The sequence below is a fragment of the Eleutherodactylus coqui genome, chromosome 4, assembly GCF_035609145.1.
Source record: "Eleutherodactylus coqui strain aEleCoq1 chromosome 4, aEleCoq1.hap1, whole genome shotgun sequence".
Lineage (NCBI taxonomy): Eukaryota > Metazoa > Chordata > Amphibia > Anura > Eleutherodactylidae > Eleutherodactylus > Eleutherodactylus coqui.
In genome coordinates, this window is record NC_089840.1 from 32,766,851 (window position 1) to 32,786,401 (window position 19,551).

The 19,551-nt window shown below is 45.6% G+C and overlaps 1 protein-coding gene across 1 annotated transcript in view; it reads left to right on the forward strand.

The window, feature by feature from the left end:
• Positions 1–1,923: 1,923 nt before the first annotated feature.
• Positions 1,924–19,551, forward strand: part of ADGRG7 (adhesion G protein-coupled receptor G7) — a 48,501-nt gene continuing 30,873 nt past the window's right edge. The window contains exons 1-7 of the mRNA XM_066601517.1: positions 1,924–1,927; positions 4,499–4,615; positions 6,212–6,328; positions 6,414–6,523; positions 8,066–8,221; positions 11,293–11,384; positions 14,390–14,526. Coding sequence (XP_066457614.1) covers positions 1,924–1,927; positions 4,499–4,615; positions 6,212–6,328; positions 6,414–6,523; positions 8,066–8,221; positions 11,293–11,384; positions 14,390–14,526 — 733 coding nt within the window. The remainder of the gene's footprint in view (positions 1,928–4,498; positions 4,616–6,211; positions 6,329–6,413; positions 6,524–8,065; positions 8,222–11,292; positions 11,385–14,389; positions 14,527–19,551) is intronic.

Consider the following 19,551-nt stretch of genomic DNA (forward strand, 5'->3'; position numbering starts at 1 on the left):
AAGAAAATAATGATTTGCCCTATCTTTCTCACATGTAGTTTTTCTAATTTAGTAATTTTTGAGTAAAAAAAACCTCTACGTTTAATCTTTTAATTAAAAACTTGTTTTATCACTAATCAAAATTTCAAGATTCCCTGGTTGGTACTAAAAATCAACCGGTGGGTGGACATAGGGGGTACCTAATCCAGATGCATACAAATAAGTTGAGTAAATAAAATAAGTAAAGAAATAATAAGGCCTTGCCTAAGGATTTGGCAAAGGGGTTAAACGGGAGTCCAAGGGGGAGGGATAAGACACAAGAGGTGTGTGGGGGGGGGGGGACTACGAGTAGAACCACTCCAAGGTTTGTCCGCCAACAGGATCTAGGCGTAATGTCACCACAAGCTTCGCTCTTTCTAAGAAATTAAGGTTTATGCAAACAGGGTGTCAAACTCTGTAGAGGACATAAATTCCACCCATGGCTGCCACAGTGTTTTAATTTTTCCGATGTCCTATAGCGTTCAGCAAAAAGTTTCCCCATGCGGCACAGTTGCACCATTTTCTGCTGCCAATCACTCATGGATGGCACACGATCTGATGCCGTGGAATCATCGCTCTTGCAGCAGCCAGACAGAATCTAAGCAATCCCCTTTTCTGTGACCCAATCGAACCTGGTAGAATAGAGAGTAATGCTATTTGCGGGGTATTTTGAATTGTCTTCCGACACATCGTGTTTAGAGATGAGCGAGCATGCTCGTTTAAGGCTGATGCTCGATCAAGCATTTTGTCGAGTAACTGATTACTCGACCCATCACCATGCGGGGTGTGGCGGGGGGGGGGGGGGGGGAGGGAGAGAGAGAGATATCTCTCTCACTCTCCCCCCTGCTCCACCCCGCTCTTCCCCGGCGCCCGCTGCCCCCCTGCATGGTGCTCAATCGAGTAATCAGTTATTCGACAAGACCGCTGCTCGATCGAGCATCTGCCTTAAACGAGCATGCTCGCTCATCTCTAATCGTGTTGTATATTAAGGACATTTTATCCCAGAAGGGATTACAGTTTACATTAGAGATACCCGATCACAGGTCCACCACACATGCTTTATAGTGCCTCTTTCGGTCCCACAGCGTCAACACCGATCCGGCACCGATGGGAATATGTAGTGCAAGCGGACTGGGCACCTGTACCACCTTGAAAGAACTTTATAGCTTTTTTTCTTGGGCGGTACATGCAATAGACAACTTGTGAGTAAAAACGCATGCCTTCTGCCAATCGCTGGGAAATATCGTAGCCCAAAGTCATCCTACCACACCAACTTAAAACCAGGGTCAGCATCACAGGAATCTGCGGTTAGCAGGCTGTATGTCTGGGATATCGCATGTTCTGGGGAAGATTGCAAAGAAAACAACTTCTCAAGTAAAGTTAACGCTCTCCCGAAAGAGCCACCCACACCGTGAGTGGAGAGGAGAAGCGTAGCTGGTAGTACTCAAACCAGGAGAGGTCCACTTCCCCGCATCTGTGCCTCAGATCTGGAAGGTGGGCAATGAGGCTCCCTTGAGGATTTGGTGAACCCAGATGTCATCTTGGGCCTCCCAGCCTAAGAATCTATCTCTACCTTGGCCAGGTAGACAAAGCTGGGTTGTGAAAAAGGGGTGCGAGAGGGCCATCCACCCTGGATAAGTGTCTGCGAAGCATCGTTCCCACCTCACAAGTTTCCTTTTTAGTAGGAAGTTAGGGGAGATGGATTGGGCTCTGTCGCAGGCTCTGATCCATGGGATATGACTTATAGGGATTGAGCAATCTTCCTGCTCCAGAGCCACTCATTGTAAAATACTTTTTAAAGACATCTTATGATCAGTAATGTGGTACCAAATGATGGCCGTGTCATGATTTACTCTCAAAGTGTTGACCTCTCCTCTGCATAGCAGAAGGCAGCACTTGGCAGCCATGGGTAAATATGGTGACTTGAGTGACTTTGGCTGCTGGCAGATTGTTGGTGCCCAGAGGTGTGGTGCCAGTATTTCTCAAAGTCCCACTTGTTGGCTGTTTCCGAACCATTGTATCAAGAGTATACCCAGACTGATTGAACTTTGGACAGACATCCGTCAGAAGATCACACAGTGGCAGGCCATGTGCGGTTGATCCTGGAGGTGAGTGTCTAGTATCTCAGCAACAATGTGCCACACTGAACCAACTGACCCAGCAGTACAGCAGCGCGGAAGTTAGACATATTTCCACAATGTCCATGCAACGTACTTTGCGTCAACTGTGGATCAGTAGCTTAAAACCGACAAAGGTGCCCCTGATCACCCTATGTCATTGCCAACAACGCCTAACATGGGTCTAGGAAAATGTCCATGAACCTTGGACACATGGCAGAAGGTTGTCTGGAGTGCCAAGTCCCTTTAACTGCTGAACCATATGGCTAGCTGGGTCCACATCTAGCATACACAGCATGAAACCGTATCCTATGGGTGTACTGTTGGGGTTCAACTGGCCGGTGGTGGCAATGTCATGGTCTGAGGAGCATTTTTCTGGCATGGCCTAGGACTGTTGGTCATCACACCACCATCCTTGAATGATGACTTCTACATGGAACTGTTAGCTGGCCACCTGCACCCATATCTTCAGGAAGTCTTCCCCAACCCATCTTTCAACAGGATAATGCTAGATATTATAGAGCTCGGATCCCTAGTGAGTGTTGGAGGAATGGGTCAATGAATTCTCCACACTGCTTTGGCTCTCCAACTCACTGAACTGCATCTTCATTGAACATGTTTGGGATATGTTGGAAAGGGCTGTGAGTTATTCCCAAAATGTGCACCAAGTGACAGATCTGCTGCAGCAGGCATGGGTCACGTTGAATATGGAGGATGTTCTGCAGTTTATGGAATCTGTTCCCCAACGTCTGAAAGCCCAAAAAGGCAGACCAATACGCTATTGAGTAGGTGTTCCCAATGCAGTGATCGTTCAGTGTATAGCGACAGCATATATAATTATCAGCTGGGTAATATCCTATGCCTACTTTTCCAATTTTTGTTATTTAAGAGAAGTATATCTGGTGGTCAGTTTAGGATAGCAGTAGATGGGAGCTAAAAAAGGGAATGAAGAAAGGAGATCTGCACCCTGGTATTCAATTTTCAACGTTTTTCAGGTTCTTCCATTTTTGCTGTAGTTTATCTTGTGTATATGGCTAACATAATGGGGTTTACCCACCAGATCATTTAGAAATGTTATCACTTTCTGAATGGAGTCCAACTGCCAACCCTCAGAATACAGGAGCAGCAATGCTAGTAAAAGGGGTCGGCCACATTACAACTAATAGAAAATGCTTAGGAAATCTGTTTACTTCTAACTTACTGATGTACCCAATGCTCTGCTCTGATGAATTAGTTAAGCCCCGCTCCCACTGTTTCCACCCCATTGTCCCATTGTGATTGCTCTTCCAACCATAAGTTGGCAGTATATGAAGGGGCAGGTGACTCCTACTATGGAGGAGGCTGAGTTACGTCTATGGTCACTTGACTCTACATAGTTAGCCATCTTGTGGATGGAGGACCAGTCAGGAGAAGACTTACACCGAACAGCACCTTGTTCCCACCTAGTGTAGCCCACATCTTCAGACATACTTGCGTAAATAAACAACAGCTAGTACAAGTGTCCACACACCGAGATAGGGACAAGAGTGTCTGACATCACCCATCTGACAGAATAAAGGACATCTGATGTCTGGAAGCCTCACCTGATAAAAGGGAAGAGAGAAGGGGCCTAAAAGACATGCAGACTGGGAGATCAGGTGTCCAGACCATCTTCAGGGAAAGTGGGGAAAACAACTCAAACAAGCAGCATGCATAAGACCCCATTTACACTAACAGATGATCACTCAAAAGTTGCTCAAACGACAGTGTGAGTGACGGTTTTCAGCGATCATCTTTGCATACCTTATAGTAGCTAAGTAGCTACTATACAGTTCTGCAGCCAGAGTGGGATACTGCCGCGGCCTCTAATAGAACAATACAGCTGTTTTGCATAAGCAAACAGCTGTATTGTTTTGCATGCTTACAGCTCGTGTCCTGCTGTGAATTTAAAGCAGGACAGAGGCTCAGAGAATCTTATCAGCACAGCCGACTGTGATAACAGCCGATCGCTCAATTCAAGAAAACTTGAAGTGAGCGAGGTACGACTCGTACATGAAAACTGCACAATGTCAGTGCATTTAGATGCAAAGAGAATCGCTGAAAAGACGACTTTGAGCGATTTTTTTTTTTTTTTTCAGCGATTCTCGTTGTGTCTAAATAGGCCTTAAACACAAACCACCAAAATTCCGAGAGAGAAGGATATAAATGTCCAGCACCCTCTAGCAAGAGGGGCTGGAAGTTATCAGCCCAGACCTTTGGTGATTGGATGGCTGGAGCTATCCACACACCCCTCCAGCTCAATCATCCCACACTTACTGACTTGGGGTATTACATTCAATAACTGTTATTACAGTAAGTTACAATTGCTTTTCATATTTTGTTAGCGCCTATACCCCCAACTCCTCCCCCTCCATGTGTCCTGGAGTGCCAAAATGGTGGAATCTGTGAAAACAATGGCTGCCGTTGCCCGGATAAATACACAGGGGAGCTGTGCACAATAGGTAAGAAGCACTGTTTAAGGATATTTTTGCCATGTGATACACTGTTGAATGGGATTTATTATATAGACTATCTATTCGATGGTCTCCTCGTGTCTAGAGAGCTTTTAAAGGGAAAGTGTCCTCAGAAAATAACCTTGTAAGCATCATATTTTATGTTAAGCATTTTTTAAGAATTTTTGTCAATTTTTAAAAATGTTCAACGTCACAATTTACAATATAAAAATTCCTAAAATTCAGCTTTTTTCACACTGAACACTGAGGGTGCTTTTAGATGGAACGATGATTGTTCAAAGAAGCGCGCCAATGACTGAACCAGAATCGTTCACTAAAGCATAAAAACCATTGTTGGCTCGTTCGCTTATCGTTCAGTCCCCCTCATTCGCTTATACAGCAAACACGAACAACTGAACAAGCCTTGTTTAAAAGAGCCAATGATGTATCTGCCTAAACAGGCTGCATGAGAGCAAACGAGTTAGCGGGGACATCACTCTCTCGTTAGCTCGTTCAAATGAGCATCGACTTGTCTAGACTAGAGATGAGCGAGCATACTCGCTAAGGGAAATTACTCGATCGCGCATTGCCCTTAGCGAGTACCTGCCCGCTCGGAAGAAAAGATTCGGCTGCCGGCGGTCGGCAGGGAAGAGCGGGGAGGAACGGAGGGGAGAACTCTCTCTCCCTTTCTCCTCCCCGCTCCTCCCTGCTCACTGCCGCAGCTCATCTCTCACCCGCTCCAGCAGCCGAACCTTTTCTTCCGAGCGGGCAGGTACTCGCTAAGGGCAATGCGCGATCGAGTAATTGTCCTTAGCGAGTATGCTCGCTCATCTCTAGTCTAGACCTCTTCCACACGACTGGATTTCAATTGCGGAACTCCGCAATCATCACCCACACGGACGATCTGCTGTATTTCGCACCTATTGAAAACATAAAACATTTGCATGTACGCGAGTGGATTTAAAATCGCAGCATGCTCTATTTTTGTGCGCAATCCTAACGGACGGCTTCTATTGAAGTCAATGGAAGCCGTTCGACCCGCATCCCATCCGCAATTGACATTGCGGATAGGCTGCAGGTACCCGCGTCGCAACGACGCGGGTAATATAATTTAAAAAAAAAAATCTGTTCTGCGCCTGACCGACGGCAAGCGTCCGCAGTCATCTACAAAACAGGAAGAAAAGGTATGCATGCGGAATCGGCCTCGTTTTTGTGCAGCCGGCCTAATAATATTTTGACACTTCCTGATCTGTAGAAAAAAACTTCTCAGCTGTCACAGGAAGGATTGAGAAGTGGCACAGGATAACACAGGATCTACCAATTACAATAGATGGTGGTCACAGCTCACCTCCTTCCCTCCCAGGTCACAGAGCACACCCTACCATAAAAGTTTATAGGTGATAAATAATCACAGCTCACCTCCTCCCCCTCCCTGCACATACCCCCTGGCAGTCAGCAGAGGTCTGCAGCGTGTAACCCAACACCTGTAATACAGGCTCTCCTTCCATGGGTAACTCTTGTAGGACATCTCAGTGATGAAGCCACAATGGGGCATTGGATGAGGGTACCAAGTTCTGTAAACTTATTTCCATCCTTATTTTACAGAGAACTTTTGCAGAAGTTTCACTAATTGCACCAACCAGGAATGTTTCACATTTGGGGACATTCTGTTGGGCATGTACGGATACTCAGAGGAGCGCTGCAATGCCACCGATGTGAACGGCAAGTAATAGAAAATCAGAGTGTTGTTGAGCCTCTGTTATGTGTAATATCATGTACAGTAACTTCTTCCACTTATTTCCCACAGCCAACACTCCAAGGGCCACAGTACAGTGCAGGAGTGAGGGCGGCCGTCCGGTCCTGGGATCCATCATACTCCAAAACTGTAATGAGAACCTTGAAACCCTCGCAAATAAGGTAACACTTGGAAAACGGCTGAGCTAGTAATAAGGGAGTACTTATAATAAGGTAGCACTAGTAATAGTGTAACAGCCACGTATCTCCTCTTGATTATTCCATTACTATATTGCTGTCATCCATGCAGGGATCAAACGTGTACAGTGGCACAATAACTGTGTGTCCTGTCCAGCATTTCAGCACTAGAGCTGTCCACGGAAATCTTCCGGGGTTTAACTGCATGGTCAGTGCAGCAAGCCCTGGAGATTTTCCGGGCGTGCCACTAAAGGAGTTAAATGAGAATCATTCAGTCCCTGAATAAGCAAATGAGAGGGACTGAATGATTGCTGTTTAAACCAAACTATCGTACGACGAATGAAAAACACACATTGATTGTTCAGTTATTGGCTTACATTTAGATGGAACAATTATCGTTCACTTTCGCTCAAATGATTTTTTGAATGATAATTGTTTTGTGTAAACGCAGCATAAGGCCTCTCTCACAGGCGCTTTTTACCCTGATTAACATGGCGCCGCGTTAATCGTGGTCTTACATTCCCATTGAAATCAATGGGGCCTCACAGATATGCGGCGTTGGAAGGCCACTTTTTTCGAGCGCTGCCTGATCTTTGTCCGTTTAGCGCACCTCATCACCCATCACAATGATGGGGTGCGCTAAAACACGCTGTCGGACGTAGAGAAAGTAAAATCATGGTAAAACGTTTGAAATCGCAATGCTTTGCCGCATTCATGTGGGAGAGGACCCTAACACAGCTCCCGTACACCCCCACCCCCAAAAAAAGTTTAGTTACTCTCTAAGGTCAGACAACAAGAATGTTTCACAATACATAAGACAGAATATTACTGGCAGAGGGGTCTTCTGTATTCTTTTTAGATATGACATCATTTTATATAGTATTTTTATACCCAGGCTGTTCAGTAATACTGCAGCTTTGGGCAAGGGCCATAACAGGGCATGTGCATTGGTGGCTGGGGTGTCATGTAGCCACTCTGCCTGGCTAGATATTTGGATATAGTGCTAGCTTCACCTCTAGTGATTCGTCATGTGTGCGAGGAATCGGCCCCTTTAAATCTTTCCAATCCAATTTTGGATTCAGGGTTTCCTAAAAGGCTTTCTCTTTTTGCTGTTATACAATGGTGCCATCTGCTGGCTAAAGCCAGCGTGTGTGCGCCAGAGAGGCTCCGACAGCAGAGTGGCTGGCAATAGACGGTAAGAATACCCTGTTGGACATCTTCTGGCATTGGAGCTGTACAAGCTTCAATCAGAATGTAGGAAGATGTGAGACAGTGGATTGGAAAGGGTTAAACAATGGAAGTTATAATAAAAAAGAACTATGGGCCTCGGTTCTGGCTTCCAGAGAGCATTACAGAGATGGTGGCCAAGATACTGAAGCTGCTTTATAAGTGATATTGTGCATGTCTAGAGATATTCTAGGGCAAAAAGTAAGTACAAAGCACTACATGAGTCTCGTGAGACTCCAGATTTGGGGACTTTAAAGAAGTGATGGTCTCCTTGGGGTAGTAAATTGTTTCTTCTCACAGACTTCCATTAGCACAGAAAACGCCAAAGACGTCGCTGTCACCACACAGATCCTGACCTCTAAACCCGAGAATCTAAATTCAGATGACATTTCAAATGCCATGAAGATTGTGAACAGATTATTGACGGTTTCCACGAACGTTTCTGAAGAGCAGGAGGTAAGTACATTAGTTTCTACAGTAAGTATAGAAATAGTCGTGATTAAAGTGCTCCTGAAGTCTCCAGTTAGATGGGACGCAGGTTCTGCACTGGGCGTAATACAATGCATATCATATGTTTTGCCTGGGGTATTCTTTTAAAGCCCAGCGCCATATGAAGGGTCTCCTACCGAAGGTTAAGATATAGAGTGCGAGACTCTTCAGGGTAAAGGCAGGCAAAATGATAAAGTAACCTCTGGATCCCAAAACCCCCAATGCAGAATCATACAGTAAAAAAAAGTATATCTTGCAATAAACATTGTTTTTAACCCCTTGGTGGCATCCACAGCATATGTACAGCGGATGTGTGCAAGTTTGAATGGAATGGGCTCAAGAGCCGAGTCCGATCCACACACCGTGGGTAGCGGCTGTCCGTGACAACTGACTCCCGGACGCGATCAGGAATAACTCCAATTGCAGCGGTTAACATTTTAGATGCTGCTGTCAATAATGACAGGAGCATCTAAATAGTCTGTATCGTCCTATCTGTAAAAATCCAATTTATTAAAATAATGCACTATTTATAACGCACGGTGAATGCAGTAAGAAAAAAAATACACAACGCTAGAATTGTGCTTTTCTGCCTACCCCATCTCCAATGGAAAAAAAAAAAAGTCAAAAAGCCGTTCGTACCCTAAAATGGTACCGTCCACGTAAGTCGTCTCGCAAAAAAATGAGTCTCCACTAGAGATGAGCGAGCGTACTCGGAAAAGCACTACTCGCTCGAGTAATTTGCTTTATCCGAGTATCGCTGTGCTCGGGTCTGAAGATTCGGGTGCCGGCACGGAGCGGGGAGCTGCAGGGGAGAGCGGGGAGGAACGGAGGTAAGATCTTTCTCTCCCTCTCTCCCGCCCGCTCTCCCCTGCTCCCCGCTGCGACTCACCTGTCAGACGCAGCGGCACCCGAATCTTCAGGGACGAGCACAGCGATACTCGGATAAAGCAAATTACTCGAACGAGTAGTGCTTTTCCGAGTACGCTCGCTCATCTCTAGTCTCCACATATCAACAGAAAAGCAAAAAAAAAGTCATGGCAGCCGGAAGATGGTGAGGGAAAGATATTTAATTTTAGTAGTACAACAAAAGAAAACTATATATATTTAGTATTACCGTTATTGTACAGACCCACGGAATAAAGTTGAGGTTTCAGTTTTTATGCACTTGTATGTTGTAAAATCAGGACCCTCCAAAAATATTGCAATTATGTTTTTTCACTCCACCCCACTTAGAAATTTTTAATTTGTCAGTACATTATATGGTGAATTAAATGGTACCTGTTATGTTCGTGTGGGCAAGTGAGTATCGGGCCCATGGATAGGAAACACCACAAGGAAGATGACGCACTACAAAGGAAGATGACCAGGGATCTATCTGAGCCGGGACATCGCCCCAATAGGGGGCAGCACAGCGGTCTTCAGATCTGGGCCCTTGCTGCCCCTAGGAACCCACGCACCCAGACTAGGATGCATACACATGCCACCACCGACAGGGACAACTGGACAGGATAAGAAGACACACAGAGCCATAATAACACTATACAGCAGCTGATATGCAAACACTAGTAGCAGATGTTATTGCTATAAATGCCAGGTATTTGTTGACCAAAATATGGTAGCTAGTGTGCCACATCACGGCTCCTGGCAATACTGCCAGTCCCTACACTAACCAGGAGTCTAGCGCCATAACTAACCAAACCACAAGACACAAACCTTTCTTGCAGCCACCACACATAGACCCTGCTCACACCACACACAGAGAGAGAATGAGAACAGAGAAAGCTGACCACACCTTCACCTGGGAAAACAGCTCTTATGTGTACTGACCTGGAGTGATTGGCTGACTGGAGACACACACACGCCCAGCCAGCACTATCCCCCACGCCTGAGCAGGAAAGCTCCAGAGAACCTGTAGAACCACGGAACTCAGTAGACAGACGTGACAGTACCATCGAAAAATGCAACTCATCCCAAAAAACAAGCCCTTACATAGCTTTGTTGATGGAAAAATAAAAAGTTAGGTTTTTGAAAGTAGAGAGGAAAAAGCAAAAATGAAAAAACAAAAAATGGCCACAACCTCAAAGGGTTAAGCATGGGAATCCATGGGCGAGGTATGCCATTGTTTGCCTATATATTGGTATATGTTGGAGGTTTATGTCAGGAAATTCTCCAGCGGTATGCCTTAAATGATACATGAATGGAGTGCGAGGCATCTGCATCATACAGATGCAGCATTCTAGCGAGTGGTCAGAGGTCTTCTGACCTTCCACTCTGCCGGTTCCAGGTCCCGTTTTCAGCCGTCCAACATGGCTGAAGCAATCTTTAGGCTACCTCATCCCCACATTGGTATTGGTAGTGTGTTAGATTACCAACGCACTATATCCGCTCTATGATTGACCAAAGCTGCTTACATGATAAGTGTTGGTCATTCAGAAGGCAGAACACGGTCTGCACTCGGTTGTTAGAACATTGTGGTGGCCTTCAGATGGCTGAAAATGGGACCCATAACTATTGAGTCGGAGGGCCTGCAAAGAAGAACAAGTGCAGGTACTATATTCCCATTCATCTCTGGTCCCGGGACAGAATTTTATTCTGACACCATACTTGAAAGGGGTTGTCAGTTATTCCCTAGCCACAGGATTGGGCATAACTTGCTGATTGGTGAGGGATTCACGGCTGAGACCCCCTTCCTCCTCACTTTGGGGTTACTGCACCGCCCACAGTAAGGAGAAGACTGAATGAAGTGCTAGTTTCATGCACTAGAGTTATATTCCCTTTCAATTAGACTGCAGAGATAGCTGAGCACACCCGCTTGGGTATTTACATCAGCCCCATCGAAATGAATGGGGATAATTTATAATCTTGGTGCAACCCCTTTAAGTATATTCTGTATAACTGTTTGTGATGCCCCCACTAATAAACTTTCCAAAATGATTTCAACATGCGCGATCCATGAACATACTGATATTTCCAGCTCTATCAGGGGTGACGTGTACTTCACATGTAAGTTGTGTAATCACATAACTTTGTGTCCTCAGGTTGTGGTGTCCGCAGTTACCACTGTCAGCCAGATTATAAATGCTGAACCTAATGAATTTACCAATGAAATTGTAGAAAAAGAAGCAGAAAGGTAATTTATGGGCATTACATATTCAGGGCGGTCACTACAGCTTTGGAATATATAGGGGGTGGACAAAAATATGGAAACATCGTACAAAATGCATGCCTTAAAATCGATCCCTGCATGTCTTATTGCAAAATCCCGTGTAATTTAAGTAAAGGTAATATGACACAGATGCTGCTGGACAAAAGTGAACATCTACCAGAGCAACAAGGTCCCATTGGTCAGACACTAAGCTGCTGTTACCAGCTGGCTCCCAAAATTCCCCAGAGCAGGGCAAGAGGTGAAGTTAATGCAAATTTGGCAGAAAAGCTCTTAGCCAAACAGGGGTCAAAAGGGCACCTCAGTGCTAATGATTAAAATCCCATGCATTTCGTATGGTGCTTCCATATTTTTGTCCACCCCCTGTATGTATTTTTTTTAACCCAAATCTAGATAGGACATCACTTGTATTACTTTTTTTTAATTGTCCCTGTTGTTGGGGGAATACTCTAAGTGTAACGACTGTGGATGTGGAACCACTGTGTCAACCTACCGGATAGGTGATGATCCAATCCAGCATGGCTGTCAGCCGACCCCAGTGGGGTAGGTAAGATACCAGATGTACAAACCCTGTATATAGATGGAAACTAGGGAAAATATCTTGCCCTGAGCTGATAACAAGGCGAGGGAAACCCCTGCCTATAAGCGGGGTTGGCGTCCTGATAAGGACGACCCCACGGTCTTCCTCTAGGCGCTAACTGTTCCTGACAGGATAGAACACCTGTGTGACAAAAGACCGAACAATATCAGGGAGTACAAAAGCAAAGGAGGAACAAACCGACAAGGATAACCAGAGAAGCAGACTCACAAGGATAACAGACAGCAGGATACATGAACAGAGGAACAATAAAACGCGGAACACGAGCAGATAGCAAGATAGTAAGATAACTACCGAAGCAGTGGCTAAACATGGAATAATGGACACAAATCTTACAACAACACTGCAGCATTGTCTGAAAGGTCCAGGACAGCTATATAGGGCAGTGATTAGAAAAGGTGCATCTGCTGATCAGGAGGCCCAAAAGCAATTAGCCCTAGGAATGCTGGAAGAGAATAAGTATAAGGTCAGTAAACAGGGAGAGCAGGATGACGCCCACATCTGCCAGACACAGAAGAAGAGGATTGTGTCTGAGCAGTGCAACTAACACTAAGGCCAGCTTCACATGGGCATAAGTGAATTTACGCCGCATATTCGCACAATGGGTGTTATGTTTTTGAACACGCCTGTGCCCGTTTTACTATTTTTTTGCATGTGCATATCATGTGTATTTGCACGTGCAAAAAAACATGCAAGCATGCTGCCATTGATTTTAATGGGCAATTAAGTTAAATTAGTTTAACATATGCTATATAAATGTGTAATGTGCACAAAAATAAAACATGCTGCATTATTTTTTGCGTGAACAAAATGCGCACGCAAAGTAAGCTCATGTGAACAAACCCATGGAAATCTATGGGATCTATTCATGCGTTAATTTAAATAAGGTGTTGAAGACAACACTACCTTACCCCCTTATACATCCACTTACCCACAGTAAATCCAGAAGTAGCTACACCTTGTACATGTATGTACAAAATGTTGAAGAGGGCAAAAGGCACTCTCGAATGGACACAACAATTGCCACTTTCCAATGGACACAACAGGCGGCACTCCCTAAAGGACATAACAAGCAGCACTCCATGATGGCACAACTAGCAGCATTCCCTGTTGGACACAACTAGCAGTACTCCCAAATGGACACAACAAGTGATACTCGCCCATGGACAGAAGCGGCACACTCTGATGGACACAAGAAGCTGCACTCTCTGATGGACACAAGAAGCGGCACTCTCTGATGGACACAAGGAGCGGCACTCACCGATGGACACAAGAAGCGTCACTCTCCGATGGATACAAGAAGTGGCACTCTCCGATGGATACAAGAAGTGGCACTCTCCGATGGACACAAGAAGTGGCACTCTCCGATGGACACAAGAAGTGGCACTCTCCGATGGACACAAGAAGTGGCACTCTCCGATGGACACAAGAAGCAGCACTCTCCGATGGACGCAAGAAGCGGCACTCTCTGATGGACATAACAAGCAGCACTCCATGATGGCACAACTAGCAGCACTCCCCGATGGACACAACTAGTGACACTCCCCCATGGATGCAACTGACGACACTCCTAATGGACACAACAAGCAGTACTCCACGATGGCACAACTAGTGGCATTACCCAATGGACACAACTAGCAGCACTCCCAAATGGACACACCAAGTGACACTTCCCCATGGACAAAGCAAGCGGCACTCTCTGATGGACACAAGAAGCGGCACTCTCTGATGAACACAAGAAGCGGCACTATCCAATGGACACAAGAAGCGGCACTCTCTGATGGACACAAGAAGCGGCACTATCCAATGTTCCAATGGACACAAGAAGCGTCACTCTCTGATGAACACAAGAAGCGGCACTCTCCAATGGACACAAGAAGCGGCACTCCCCGATGGACGCAACCGACGGCACTCCCGATGGACACAACCGCCCTTAGCTGTGAAAAAGTCTTGCACATGCTACATAAAGATCCTTATACATTGTTAGACATTCGGTTCATTGAATCTACTGCCTCCATCTTTTGCAAGAAAATGAACTACCAAAAGCTTTGCATGCGCCCCAAGATATAGAAAGTCCCAGACATTACAGGTATTGTTGCTTCTAGAAAAATTGCACCTAGGCCCCCTTAGGTTAGGGCAGCTATTATAAGTGGATCTCAGGAGGTTTATTGTTCTGCGAATGTCTGAAAGTAATGCAAACTCCCAGATGTAGAGATCGCTACCCTCACATTCTCAATGGCACATGATGTGTAAGTGTCAGTGTAACGTTAGCTGATTCCTGGTATGTAATGTGTTAAATGTCAAGGTAAAGTCTGCTGCATCGGTAGATTTGCATATTCAGTTAATATTGACATTTTCTTCTTCTCTTTGATAGTCTGACGAAGACAATGGAGGCTCTGTCTCTGAACAGCAGTAGAGCAGTCTTGTCAGTGGTGCAGCCCAGCGTCGCCGTTGAGACACGTCAGCTGTCTAACATGAATTTCACTGGAATCTCGTTCATGTCATTAAGAGGTAAAACACATTATAAAAATACCCAGTTCCAGGTAAATGTAAGGAAACCATGCTAGTACAGAGAGGCATGGCCTCCGTGATCTACAGCAAGGCTCCGCCGTGGCTTTATGTACAAAACTATGAGGCAATGCTTCCAGGGCAAATATCTTCATGGGAAGAACCCATCATTTATCAATGACCTGATAGAGGGGCTGCACAGCAAAATATCAATATTTGCAGATGATACAATTATACAATATAATTAATGCAACGGAGGACAATGTACGGCTACAAACGGACCTGGACAAGCTGGGGGCTTGGGCAGAAAAATGGCAAATGAAGTTCAATGTTGAAAAACGTAAGACTATGCACATGGGCAGGAGGAACGGATGTCACCAATATTCACTTATTGGGGTACCACTAGGGAAAAGCGATATGGAAAAGGATCTGGGGGTATTAGTGGATAATAGACTAAACTGGAGTAACCAATGCCAGTCAGCTGCTGCAAAGGCAAATAAAGTCTTGGGGTGCATTAAAAGAGGTATAGGGGCGAAGGACGAGAACATTATCCTTCCACTATATAAGGCACTTGTCAGGCCTCACATGGCATATTGCGCACAGTTCTGGTCACCGGTGCTCAGGAAAGATGTCACAGTGCATGAGGGGGTTCAAAGAAGAGCAACTAAACTAATACATGGAATGAGGGGACTGGAATACCCAGAGAGGCTATCCAAATTGGGACTATTTACTCTAGAAAAAAGAAGGTTAAGAGACGATCAAATAACCATGTATAAATACATGAGGGGACAATACAAGGATCTCTCCCAAGATCTGTTTACACCCAGGACCATGACAGTAACAAGAGGACATCCGTTATGATTAGAGGAAAGTAGGTTTCATCACCAACACAGAAGGGGATTCTTTACTGTAAGAGCAGTTAGACTGTGGAACTCTCTACCGGAGGAAGTGGTGATGGCAAAATCCATAGAGGAGTTTAAAAGGGGACTTGATGTCTTTCTGGAGAGGAAGGATATTACAGGATATAAATCTTAGGTTAATTGTTAATCCGGGTATACAGGCAGGTAGGAACTATTAGGGGTTGATCCAGGGATAAGTCTGATTGCCATTAGGGAGTCGGGAAGGAATTTTTTCCCCAAAAGGGCTAATTGGCTTCTGCCCTTGGTTTTTTTTTTGCCTTCCTCTGGATCAACACAGTAGGATAGACAGGCTGGACTAGATGGACATTGTCTTCATTCAGCCTTACATACTATGTTACTATATCATCCGATGCAGCATGACAAGATCTATTTTCTGTTGGCTCACTGTTACTAGTGTGTGTGTTTGTGTGTGTGTGTGTGTGTGTGTGGGGGGGGGGGGGGGGGGGGGTACCACAGGGGGCAGTATTGGAGGGGTTACTAGTGGGGTACCATAGGGGGCAGTATTGGAGAGGTCATCATTACTAGTAGGGTACCACAGGGGGCAGTGTTGGAGGGGTTGCTAGTGGGGTACCATAGGAGAGGTCATCGTTACTAGTAGGGTACCACAGGGGGCAGTATTGGAAGGGTTACTAGGGGGGGTACCACAGGGGGCAGTATTGGAAGGGTTACTAGTGGGGGGTACCACAGGGGGCAGTATTGGAAGGGTTACTAGTGGGGGGTACCACAGGGGGCAGTATTGGAAGGGTTACTAGTGGGGCGTACCACAGGGGGCAGTATTGTAGAGGTCATCGTTACTAGTAGGGTACCACAGGGGGCAGTATTGGGCCCTAATTTTTAATGACCTGGTAGGATTGTGCAGTGAAATATCAATATTTGCAGATGATATAAAACTAGGACCCAAGGCAGTTGCGAATTGATCCGGATAAGTTGAGTAAACAAGATTTATTACTGATGAATGTAAGGTTCTGCACATTGGCGGAGGAAATACATGTCACCATTATACACGAAATGGGAAACCACTGGGAACACTGACATGGACAAGGACTTAGGGATTTTGGTTAACTATAATCTTAAAGGGGTTGTCCCGCGCCGAAACGTTTTTTTTTTTTTTTTAACCCCCCCCCCCCCCCCCCCGTTCGGCGCGAGACAACCCCGATGCAGGGGTTAAAAAAACAAACCGGAGAGTGCTTACCTGAATCCCGGCGGTCCGGCGTCTTCATACTCACCTGCTGAAGATGGCCGCCGGGGTCTGCTCCCTCCGTGGACCGCAGCTCTTCTGTGCGGTCCATTGCCGATTCCAGCCTCCTGATTGGCTGGAATCGGCACGTGACGGGGCGGAGCTACACGGAGCCAGCATTCTGCACGAGCGGCCCCATTGAAGACAGCAGAAGACCCGGACTGCGCAAGCGCGGCTAATTTGGCCATTAGAGGCCGAAAATTAGTCGGCACCATGGAGACGAGGACGCCAGCAACGGAGCAGGTAAGTATAAAACTTTTGATAACTTCTGTATGGCTCATAATTAATGCACAATGTACATTACAAAGTGCATTAATATGGCCATACAGAAGTGTATAGACCCACTGCTGCCGCGGGACAACCCCTTTAACTGGAGCAACCAGTGTCAGGCAGCTGCTGCCAAGGCAAATGGGATCATGGGGTGCAGCATAAAAAGGTCTAGGGGCACATGACGAGAACATTGTTCCTCCTCTTTACAAGTCATTGGTCAGACCACACATGGGATATTGTGGACAGTTTTGGGCACCGGTACTCAAGAAGGACATATCAGAGCTTGAGCGGGTACAAAGACGGCAACTGAAGTCATAAATGGAATGGGCGGACTACAATACCCAGAGAGGCTATCAAAAATGGGGTTGTTTAGTTTAGAAAAAAGACGGACGAGGGGCGACCTAATATCATCTGTTTATATCCAGGACTGTAACAAGGGGGCGCTCTCTATGTCTATGGGAAAGAAGGTTTCTACACCGACATAGAAGGGGGTTCTTTACTGTAAGAGCAGTGAGACTGGGGAGCTCTCTGCCTGAGGACGTGGTGATGGCCAACTCTATAACAGAGTTTTAGAGGGGCCTGGATGTCTTTTTTTTGAGCGATACAATATTATATGCTATAATCAATAATTACTTCAGAAGGGTCGGTAATTTGGGGATTTTTCCAATTGCCAGATTGGAGTTTTAAGGAATTTCTTTCCTTTAAATTAGAAAAATTGGCTTCTTTGTCATTGTTGTTTTTTTGCCTTTCTCTGAATCAACATTGGGGGTGCGGATAGTCTGAACTAGATGGACATATGTGTTTTTTTCCGCCTAACAAACTATGTTACTATGACTCATAAAGAATTGCCTCCCTACTCCATTATATGCAAGTTGAGTCATAAAGAAAATAGTAGAGGCCTCACTAGGATGAGAGTGCCATTATACCTGCATTAAAGACGGAGCTCTAATATGACTGTGTGCCTGACGGAGCTCTAATATGACTGTGTGCCTGACGGAGCTCTAATATGACTGTGTGCCTGATGGATCTCTAATATGACTGTGTGCCTGACGGAGCTCTAATATGACTGTGCCTGACGGAGCTCTAATATGATTGTGTGCCTGACGGAGCTCTAATATGACTGTGCCTGACGGAGCTCTAATATGACTGTGTGCCTGATGGAGCTCTAATATGACTGTGTGCCTGACGGAGCTCTAATACGACTGTGTGCCTGACGGAGCTCTAATATGACTGTGTGCCTGACAGAGCTCTAATATGACTGTGTGCCTGACGGAGCTCTAATACGACTGTGTGCCTGACAGAGCTCTAATATGACTGTGTGCCTGACGGAGCTCTAATATGATTGTGTGCCTGACAGAGCTCTAATATGACTGTGTGCCTGACAGAGCTCTAATATGACTGTGTGCCTGACAGAGCTCTAATATGACTGTGTGCGTGACGGAACGTCACAGCGTGGGAGGGGCCAAAACAGGCACGTCAGAGCGGTGAATAGCCAAAAACTGGGGCGGGGTCGAACACGGCGTCAAGCTCGGCAGAGAACGTTCACTCAACTCTATTAAAGATTCTTTGCACTGCATGCTAATTCTTGCGAGCGGTCTGGTGGGTCCACTGTCTCTGCCCATTAGAGTATGTCCCATAACGCTGCCCCTCTCTGCCAGTGTAACATGGATGACTTAGAAGATGTCATCCAGAGGATGCAAAAAATCTTGTGGGAGATGGTAGATCGGTGCATGTGCAGTTCATTTTGCCTTTTGGCGGGCACTCATCAGCACACGCGCCAGTCCAAAATCTCGTGGCGCATGCGCAAGATTTTGGTCACCCTCTGGGTGACATCTCCTACGTCATCCAAGTCGTACTGGCAGAGGAGGGCAGCGTTATGAGACATAGTCCGGCCAACAAAGACAGTCCAGCCTGCCCACTGGACCGCTCACAAGAACTAACGTGACACCAAATAAGTTTGAGAAAAGTTACTACTTCAGTGTCGATTGGTGTAGGCGGATTTATAGACGTGGGAGTGGTGATAAGTTCCCTTTAAGATAATGCCGGAGCCTAACAGTACAGTCTGCTATCATAAAATTAGCATATACTTATACATCGTATACGCCAGACATGAATATCTATTGATGTATCATCCAATTTTCATTCTCTCTCTGCTCCCCGCTGTTGACTGTCTTGCCTTTATGAACATGAATGGAGGACAATTAGGCAGAGAATTGCGCCTTGATCTTTCCAGCGCACCAATACACGTGGCATGGGATGAAAGGGAAATGCTTTGATATGATCAAAGTCCTGCTAGAAATGAGAGTGTAATAACATATTGTACGAAGTGCAAATGAGAAACAAAAGCTGCTGCTAACAGGAAGGTCGGGAAGATAATGAGAACACGATGAGAATATGTAGGTGTCGGGGAAAGAAGTGTTTCATGTAGGACAGTAATTGGTAATAAACCTTATTGTCTTAGCAGCTGCTAAGTGTAGAATATTGCTGCAGGTTTTCGCTGACTTGGAAGTCAGATGTTCAGTTTGAAAGTTTTTTGCTTTACCGTAGAAGTTGGTGGTTTGTTACTAGTACTGTCTTTCAGACAATCCTCAGTAGTAGTCA